Source organism: Oncorhynchus nerka, linkage group LG2 (assembly GCF_034236695.1).
Source record: "Oncorhynchus nerka isolate Pitt River linkage group LG2, Oner_Uvic_2.0, whole genome shotgun sequence".
NCBI lineage: Eukaryota > Metazoa > Chordata > Actinopteri > Salmoniformes > Salmonidae > Oncorhynchus > Oncorhynchus nerka.
In genome coordinates, this window is record NC_088397.1 from 47,380,843 (window position 1) to 47,390,445 (window position 9,603).

Consider the following 9,603-nt stretch of genomic DNA (forward strand, 5'->3'; position numbering starts at 1 on the left):
TTGATCGTCCTTGAGATGTTTATACAACTTGATTGTAGTCCACCTGTGGTAAATTCAATTGATTGGCCATGATTTGGAAATGCACACACCTGTCTATATAACGTCCCACAGTTGACAGTACATGTCAGAGCAAAAACCAAACCATGTGGTCGAATTAATTGTATGTAGAGCTCCGAGACAAGATTATGTCGAGGCACAGATCTGGGGAAGGATACCAAAACATTTCTGCAGCATTGATGGTCTCCAAGAAGACAGTGGCCTCCATCATTCTTATATGGAAGAAGTTTGGAACCACCAAGACTCTTCCTAGAGCTGGTCGCCCAGCCAAACTGAGCAATCGGGGGAGAAGGGCCTTGGTCAGGGAGGTGACCAAGAACCCGATGGTCTCTCTGACAGATCTCCAGAGTTCCTTTGTGGAGATGGGAGAACCTTCCAGACGCATACAAGAAGGCCTGCACACTGTTAAAGCTCCCAATTCACTGTTTTATTGACAACATTTCGATTCGAAACAGATCTTCATCAGGTTCAACACACTGAGTGTTCACATCCCAAAATATAGACATTTCATCTCACATGACCATTGAAGACATGACCTATGGCGGGTGCTATTTAAAAATATATATATCTCTAATAATTAAATAACAATGAGATGGGTACATGTAATGGTTCCAGAAAATAATATATATTTACAAAATGACCAAATGGGTAACCTGGAAGGAAAGGCAAATCAAAGTAAAGTAACATATTCAGGTAACATGACAGCCCGCTTGGAATTTGCCAGAAGTCACCTAAAGGACTGACTATGAGAAACAAGATTATCTGGTCTGATGAAACCAAGATTGAACTCTTTGGCCAAGTGTTATGTCTGGAGGAAACCTACAGTGCAGCATGGTGGTGGCAGCATCATGCTATGGGGATATTTTTCAGCTGCAGGGACTTGGATTCTAGTCAGGATCGAGGGAAAGATGAAGGGAGCAAAGTACAGAGAGATCCTTGATGAAAACCTTCTCCAGAGCGCTCAGGACATCAGACTGGGGCGAAAGTTAACCTTCCAACAGGACAACAACCCTAAGCACACAGCTGACTGCTTTGAAGAATCTAATTTATAAAATATATTTTGATTTGTTTAACACTTTTTTGGTTACTACATGATTCCATATGTGTTATTTCATAGATTTGATGTCTTCACTTTTATTCCATAATGTTGAAAATAGAAAAGTAAAGAAAAACCTTTGAATGAGTTGGTGTGTCCAAACTTTTGACTGGTACTGTGTATATATACAGGCCTCAACTACTACCCTGAGAGCACTTCATTCAGCATATCATGAGGCCCTCAGGGTTCATTACCAATCAAAAACGTCTAACATGTCATTGTGATCTCTACTGCGCCGTTGGCAGGTCGTCATTGACCTTGCGTAGTCTTAAACACAGGTATGCACTGATTTAAAAGGCCATATTGGGTATAATGTCACTATCTCTGTTCTTTTTTAATCAGGTCAGTAAATAAATATAGATTACAGTCCTATTCTCATTTGCTTTCTTGCAGTACCAAGAATTAGAACAGATCATGGTCGAAATAGTTTTAGTTACTCATCTCCGTTGTCCTGGAATTCTCTCCTGAACATTTTAAAATTAGATGATCTAGTCACGTTGGTGGAGTTTAAACACTTGGTCGATGTAAATATCATAAAATGTCATTGTCGTTAGGACAGCTGTTTTTTAGTTATGACATTTGTGTTTTTTAATGTAATATGTCATTGTGTTACTGTATGTGTGTTTAATGTTTTGTTAAATGTTGTAAGATGTTTTGCCTGAAACTTTGTCCCCCCTGTAGCTGTTGGACCAGGTCTCTCTTGAAAAATAGATTTTTATCTTAATGTGAAAAAACCTGTAAAGAATAAAGGTTAAATAAAAAAAGCAAAATGTTGGGATTCTTTAGAAAGAGTAAAAACAGTATTAATTGTGCAAAAAAGTAAGAAAGCTATATAAAATAATACTTAGTATTGATGAAAGACTGCACAAATACACGAAATAGCAACAAACAAGATTACAAAAGACAAGGAAATTATAGCAGGCTAACTGCAAAACAAATTGTAGAAGTAGCATTTGGTCATTCAGGACTAGCTGACATGCTACCCTGAAGTCAAAGCACTCCTGCAAGCAGATGTAAGATATCACACAGTGGAGATGCTCGCCATGGACAGCAGAATCTGGCTGGCATTGTCCTTGGTTTCAGCCTGCTGGATGAGCTGGCTTCCACTCTCCTCTTTTGACAGTGGGAAGCCATGTATATCTGGAGAAGTGATGGAAATACTTGTTGCAGGGCAGTTCACTGAAGGCTGTTTTTAAAACATCAGTACTTGAACTTGAACTTCACTGTAATTAATTTGAGAATAAATAGTTGCCTAAGCTATGTGTTCCAAGGTATTCCAAATAGACCGGCTATCATCGACTTAACCAACTCTGTGGTACTCACTAGCGTTAGGCTTGTGCCTGATTCTCCTGATGCAGGCATAAGTGAGGAACACCAAGAGGACGACAGCAAAGAAGAAGAAGCCAATGGCCAGAATGTAATGCCCGTCCTCTTCGTTTTCTTGCTCTGATAAACAAAAAAAATGATTACAACCCAAATACATTTCTAATACCTATGAATTGCTTGACTGTAATTGCCAACATACCATGTATACCACATTTTGAGTTATGGGTCTTGTTCCCAGGGAAGATCTCAATAAATCCATGTGTATCACACCTGTTGGTGGACAGGTATTACAAGTTATTTAAGAGCATCTAAAAACATTTCACACGATAGAGGAACTGATATTTGGCTATTTTTCAAAACTGTGTTCTTACTGTGTCAATGGTTTGCAGTGACCCTGTTCGGTGTCAGAGTATGTGTTATTAGGACATGGGACACATTTCCAAGTGTATTCCCTGGAACCTGCCATTGGAAAACATACTTTAAGTTAGCAGTAGTATGGACATGGCTGTTGATCCTTTCGCTACATTTGTAAATATTCAGTGACAAGTAGTGAGGAAGGAAATGAATGAATGTCTTACCTGTTCTCTTCAGTTCCTCTCCCTTGCGGCATTTCTTTTCCTTTTCACAATTTGAGCAGACATGGTCTGAGCACAGGAAACCAGAGCCACACAAACAGTTTGCGTTTGCGGTTGAGGTGCATGCTCTTGCATAGACTGCCCAGAAGAGCAAAGAGAGAAAGAAGACAACAATGACATGAACAAACAATGACATTAGAAGTGTGAGCCCCAGAAGCTACCACTTTCCTGACATTCTTTCTTTCCTACAGTATCATTACTTGTTTTGACCATTTGAGGGTCCATCAACAATCAAAGTATAGGACGCTAATATTTTTCAGAGCTAGATTTTGTTTATGTCACCTCTCATCTTAACCCTTACCCTGTTGGCATTTGAGGCATGGTTGACAGTTCTCTACGCGGTCACTGAACTCAGAGTAGGAGTCCGCTGGGCAGTCACCACAGTCGGTTTTGGCATGAGTAGTGCAGTGCTTCTTCAAAAATGTGCCTATGAACCAAGACAGGATTGTATATCATAATCACTACCACTCACAGAATCAATCATTCAATATTTCTTTATATGTCTTGTACATCAAGCACACAGGGTCCAACTAACATTTGCATACATCATTTCTCGTAATAATTATGATTAAAACATTTTTTTTAAAGGATTTCAATTGGTATAATAATTTGATATCATATGTTCAGTTGTTTAATCCCATGGTCAGTAGTCTACTGAATTGTCGTTAAAGGCTAAAAACAAACCTGGTGGACAAAGTTCACAACATCTGCCATCTTTTTCATACATATGATTGCATCGTAGATCCGCTGCTAAACCCATAGTCCAAAAACACAGAAGACATATGACTGTCATCTGTATGTATTGAGTGTCCATAATGTTAAGCATCCTCTCCTTTCAACCGTGGGGTTTTTATTTGCTGTGCACAGTGACGTTGCACAGTGGCGTCAGGTATATCTCTCTCTCTCTCTCTCTCTCTCTCGGTTTGCCAGTGTGGTGAGCTTTTCTGTGAAAAGGTACAGTGAAAGCAGACTCTGCTGACACACGCATGACTAGGGCTGTGGCGGTCATTACATTTTGTTAGCTGGTGATTGTCAAGCAAAAAACTGCAGGTCTCACGGTAAAACTTGAGCACATTTGTGACCGACCCCTCAAATCGGTCTTATGTAGCAAAATTTGAGATTGTTTTTTTGTACATTGAATTAAAGTAGAGACTACAACATGGTATATCATACACTACAGTTGAGGAACAATGGGAAAGTTATTCTGCTTTGAAAGTTGATAAACTTGTATAGCCACTTTTGAGAAAATGGCCTTTGAATGTTTTGGTACTACTACTGGAGAGCCCTTCTTTGTCTACACCCATTCAGCATCGTTCACACCCTCTTAAGCTTTAGCCCCATCCATCTCTTTAAGGGTTGATCCGAGCGTTCTGTACTGACATCAGCAGTCAAGCACCTAAGCTAACTTGCTAGATACTTCCAGACACAAATGAGAGAACAGCTCACTGAAAATTACTCGCCCTCGCAGAGCTGGTTAGGCTGTTATGTTATCCAGAGCATTGGTGACTGCAACTGTGCTGTCCAATTGTCCAGAGCATTGGTGACTAACTGTGCTGCCAGCAACAATTTAGTTACGCTTTTATGCCAACGTTTACTGTCACCGGCCATATTCAACTGGTGTTGAGCGTTCCTAAATTCATCAGTTATTTTGCGCTCTGGCACACTCAGACGAGAATGCTCTGATATCGGAGTAGATGGCCAGACTGCATTTACGAAGGCACCCAAAATGGTTACTTGCATATTGCAGTTTTTTGTTACCGGCTTAAGAGTCTGGGCACTCAGCTGAGAGTCAGACTCGGCCAACGTCATGTAGCCTGAGTCTGGGCTGGCTCCGGCACTATTACTTGTGGCTAGGATGTGAGGATTGAGCTCGGTCCGATTCCGGTGTGAGTTATCTGGCCCAAATGTATTACTTGGAGCTCGGGTCGATTGGGGCGACTCTCTGGCAGATGATTACAGGGCTGATTTATATAATTAACATTTCAGTATTTATTTTTCCATATTTTCTTATTGTTTCTGTGATTAAAAAAAATACAATTAACATTTCAATTAAATTCTTTAAGAATTCTGCGTAGTATTTTAGTTTTTTCCTATGTGCAAGGCAATTGATAAGCATTAAAAACTTTGAGGATGGAGCCTCCACAGTGGCGCAGTGGTCTAAGACACTGTGTTGCAGTGAAAAACTGCGTTGTTACAGATGCTGGTTCAAATCAAATCAAATCAAATGTATTTATATAGCCCTTCGTACATCAGCTGATATCTCAAAGTGCTGTACAGAAACCCAGCCTAAAACCCCAAACAGCAAGCAATGCAGGTGTAGAAGCACGGTGGCTAGGAAAAACTCCCTAGAAAGGCCAAAACCCAGGAAGAAACCTAGAGAGGAACCAGGCTATGTGGGGTGGCCAGTCCTCTTCTGGCTGTGCCGGGTGGAGATTATAACAGAACATGGCCAAGATGTTCAAATGTTCATAAATGACCAGCATGGTCGAATAATAATAAGGCAGAACAGTTGAAACTGGAGCAGCAGCACGGCCAGGTGGACTGGGGACAGCAAGGAGTCATCATGTCAGGTAGTCCTAGGGCTCAGGTCCTCCGAGAGAGAGAAAGAAAGAGAGAAGGAGAGAATTAGAGAACGCACACTTAGATTCACACAGGACACCGAATAGGACAGGAGAAGTACTCCAGATATAACAAACTGACCCTAGCCCCCCGACACATAAACTACTGCAGCATAAATACTGGAGGCTGAGACAGGAGGGGTCAGGAGACACTGTGGCCCCATCCGAGGACACCCCCGGACAGGGCCAAACAGGAAGGATATAACCCCACCCACTTTGCCAAAGCACAGCCCCCACACCACTAGAGGGATATCTTCAACCACCAACTTACCATCCTGAGACAAGGCTGAGTATAGCCCACAAAGATCTCCGCCATGGCACAACCCAAGGGGGGCGCCAACCCAGACAGGATGACCACATCAGTGAATCAACCCACTCAGGTGACGCACCCCTTCCAGGGATGGCATGAGAGAGCCCCAGTAAGCCAGTGACTCAGCCCCTGTAATAGGGTTAGAGGCAGAGAATCCCAGTGGAAAGAGGGGAACCGGCCAGGCAGAGACAGCAAGGGCGGTTCGTTGCTCCAGAGCCTTTCCGTTCACCTTCCCACTCCTGGGCCAGACTACACTCAATCATATGACCCACTGAAGAGATGAGTCTTCAGTAAAGACTTAAAGGTTGAGACCGAGTTTGCGTCTCTGACATGGGTAGGCAGACCGTTCCATAAAAATGGAGCTCTATAGGAGAAAGCCCTGCCTCCAGCTGTTTGCTTAGAAATTCTAGGGACAATTAGGAGGCCTGCGTCTTGTGACCGTAACGTACGTGTAGGTATGTACGGCAGGACCAAATCAGAGAGATAGGTAGGAGCAAGCCCATGTAAGTGTAGAGAGGCTAGCACTGGAGTAATATGATCAAATTTTTTGGTTCTAGTCAGGATTCTAGTAGCCGTATTTAGCACCAACTGAAGTTTATGTAGTGCTTTATCCGGGTAGCCGGAAAGTAGAGCATTGCAGTAGTCTAACCTAGAAGTGACAAAAGCATGGATTAATTTTTCTGCATCATTTTTGAACAGAAAGTTTCTGATTTTTGCAATGTTACGTAGATGGAAAAAAGCTGTCCTTGAAATGGTCTTGATATGTTCTTCAAAAGAGAGATCAGGGTCCAGAGTAACGCCGAGGTCCTTCACAGTTTTATTTGAGACGACTGTACAACCATTAAGATTAATTGTCAGATTCAACAGAAGATCTCTTTGTTTCTTGGGACCTAGAACAAGCATCTCTGTTTTGTCCGAGTTTAATAGTAGAACGTTTGCAGCCATCCACTTCCTTGTGTCTGAAGCACATGCTTCTAGCAAGGGCAATTTTGGGGCTTCACCATGTTTCATTGAAATGTACAGCTGTGTGTCATCCGCATAGCAGTGAAAGTTAACATTATGTTTTCGAATAACATCCCCAAGAGGTAAAATATATAGTGAAAACAATAGTGGTCCTAAAACGGAACCTTGAGGAACACCGAAATTTACAGTTGATTTCTCAGAGGACAAACCATTCACAGAGACAAACTGATATCTTTCCGACAGATAAGATCTAAACCAGGCCAGAACATGTCCGTGTAGACCAATTTGGGTTTCCAATCTCTCCAAAAGAATGTGGTGATCGATGGTATCAAAAGCAGCACTAAGGTCTAGGAGCACGAGGACAGATGCAGAGCCTCGGTCCGATGCCATTAAAATGTCATTTACCACCTTCACAAGTGCCGTCTCAGTGCTATAATGGGGTCTAAAACCAGACTGAAGCATTTCGTATACATTGTTTGTCTTCAGGAAGGCAGTAAGTTGCTGCGCAACAGCCTTTTCAAAAAGAATTGAGAGGAATGGAAGATTCGATATAGGCCGATAGTTTTTTATATTTTCTGGGTCAAGGTTTGGCTTTTTCAAGAGAGGCTTTATTACTGCCACTTTTAGTGAGTTTGGTACACATCCGGTGGATAGAGAGCCGTTTATTATGTTCAACATAGGAGGGCCAAGCACAGGAAGCAGCTCTTTCAGTAGTTTAGTTGGAATATGCAGTATGCAGCTTGAAGGTTTAGAGGCCATGATTATTTTCATCATTGTGTCAAGAGATATAGTACTAAAACACTTGAGCGTCTCTCTTGATCCTAGGTCCTGGGAGAGTTGTGCAGACTCAGGACAACTGAGCTTTGAAGGAATACGCAGATTTAAAAAGAGGAGTCCGTAATTTGCTTTCTAATAATCATAATCTTTTCCTCAAAGAAGTTCATGAATTTATCACTGCTAAAGTGAAAGTCATCCTCTCTTGGGGAATGCTGCTTTTTAGTTAGCTTTGCGACAGTATCAAAAAGGAATTTCGGATTGTTCTTATTTTCCTCAATTAAGTTAGAAAAATAGGATGATCGAGCAGCAGTAAGGGCTCTTCGGTACTGCACGGTACTGTCTTTCCAAGCTAGTCGGAAGACTTCCAGTTTGGTGTGGCGCCATTTCCGTTCCAATTTTCTGGAAGCTTGCTTCAGAGCTCGGGTATTTTCTGTGTACCAGGGAGCTAGTTTCTTATGAGAATTTTTTTTTAGTTTTTAGGGGTGCAACTGCATCTAGGGTATTGCGCAAGGTTAAATTGAGTTCCTCAGTTAGGTGGTTAACTGATTTTTGTCCTCTGGCGTCCTTGGGTAGACAGAGGGAATCTGGAAGGACATCAAGGAATCTTTGTGTTGTCTGTGAATTTATAGCACGACTTTTGATGTTCCTTGGTTGGGGTCTGAGCAGATTATTTGTTGCAATTGCAAACGTAATAAAGTAGTGGTCCGATAGTCCAGGATTATGAGGAAAAACATTAAGATCCACAACATTTATTCCATGGGACAAAACTAGGTCCAGGGTATGACTGTGACTGAGGGTGGGTCCAGAGACATGTTGGACAAAACCCACTGAGTCGATGATGGCTCCGAAAGCCTTTTGGAGTGGGTCTGTGGACTTTTCCATGTGAATATTAAAGTCACCAAAGATTAGAATATTATCTGCTATGACTACAGGGTCCGATAGGAATTCAGGGAACTCAGTGAGGAACGCTGTATATGGCCCAGGAGGCCTGTAAACAGTAGCTATAAAAAGTGATTGAGTAGGCTGCATAGATTTCATGACTAGAAGCTCAAAAGACGAAAACGTCATTTTTTTTTTTTGTAAATTGAAATTTGCTATCGTAAATGTTAGCAACACCTCCGCCTTTGCGGGATGCACGGGGGATATGGTCACTAGTGTAGCCAGGAGGTGAGGCCTCATTTAACACAGTAAATTCATCAGGCTTAAGCCATGTTTCAGTCAGGCCAATCACATCAAGATTATGATCAGTGATTAGTTCATTGACTATAATTGCCTTTGAAGTAAGGGATCTAACATTAAGTAGCCCTATTTTGAGATGTGAGGTATCATGATCTCTTTCAATAATGACAGGAATGGAGGTGGTCTTTATCCTAGTGAGATTGCTAAGGCGAACACCGCCATGTTTAGTTTTGCCCAACCTAGGTCGAGGCACAGACACGGTCTCAATGGTGATAGCTGAGTTGACTACACTGACTGTGCTAGTGGCAGACTCCACTATGCTGGCAGGCTGGCTAACAGCCTGCTGCCTGGCCTGCACCCTATTTCATTGTGGAGCTAGAGCCCTGTCTATGTTGGTAGATAAGATGAGAGCACCCCTCCAGCTAGGATGGAGTCCGTCACTCCTCAGCAGGTCAGGCTTGGTCCTGTTTGTGGGTGAGTCCCAGAAAGAGGGCCAATTATCTACAAATTCTATCTTTTGGGAGGGGCAGAAAACAGTTTTCAACCAGCGATTGAGTTGTGAGACTGCTGTAGAGCTCATCACTCCCCCTAACTGGGAGGGGGCCAGAGACAATTACTCGATGCCGACACATCTTTCTAGCT

General features: G+C 42.3%; 1 protein-coding gene across 1 annotated transcript; it reads right to left on the reverse strand.

Annotated features, from left to right (window-relative positions):
• Positions 1-462: 462 nt before the first annotated feature.
• Positions 463-4,428, reverse strand: tnfrsf18 (tumor necrosis factor receptor superfamily, member 18). Its single transcript, XM_029686936.2, has 7 exons — positions 3,799-4,428; positions 3,416-3,541; positions 3,058-3,192; positions 2,851-2,938; positions 2,679-2,749; positions 2,477-2,599; positions 463-2,293 (listed from the first exon to the last, which is right to left on the reverse strand). Exons 1-7 carry the CDS (start codon positions 3,938-3,940, stop codon positions 2,175-2,177), a joined length of 804 nt encoding a protein of 267 aa, XP_029542796.1. The 5' UTR covers positions 3,941-4,428; the 3' UTR covers positions 463-2,174.
• Positions 4,429-9,603: the final 5,175 nt, after the last annotated feature.

Coding starts and splice junctions, on each gene's coding strand:
- tnfrsf18 (XM_029686936.2), bottom strand. CDS start 3,940: ATGCTTAACATTATGGACACTCAATACATACAGATGACAGTCATATGT. Junction 3,193..3,415: donor ATGCCTCAAATGCCAACAGG/GTAAGGGTTAAG, acceptor TCTTCTGGGCAG/TCTATGCAAGAGCATGCACC. Junction 2,600..2,678: donor CTCAAAATGTGGTATACATG/GTATGTTGGCAA, acceptor TTTGTTTATCAG/AGCAAGAAAACGAAGAGGAC.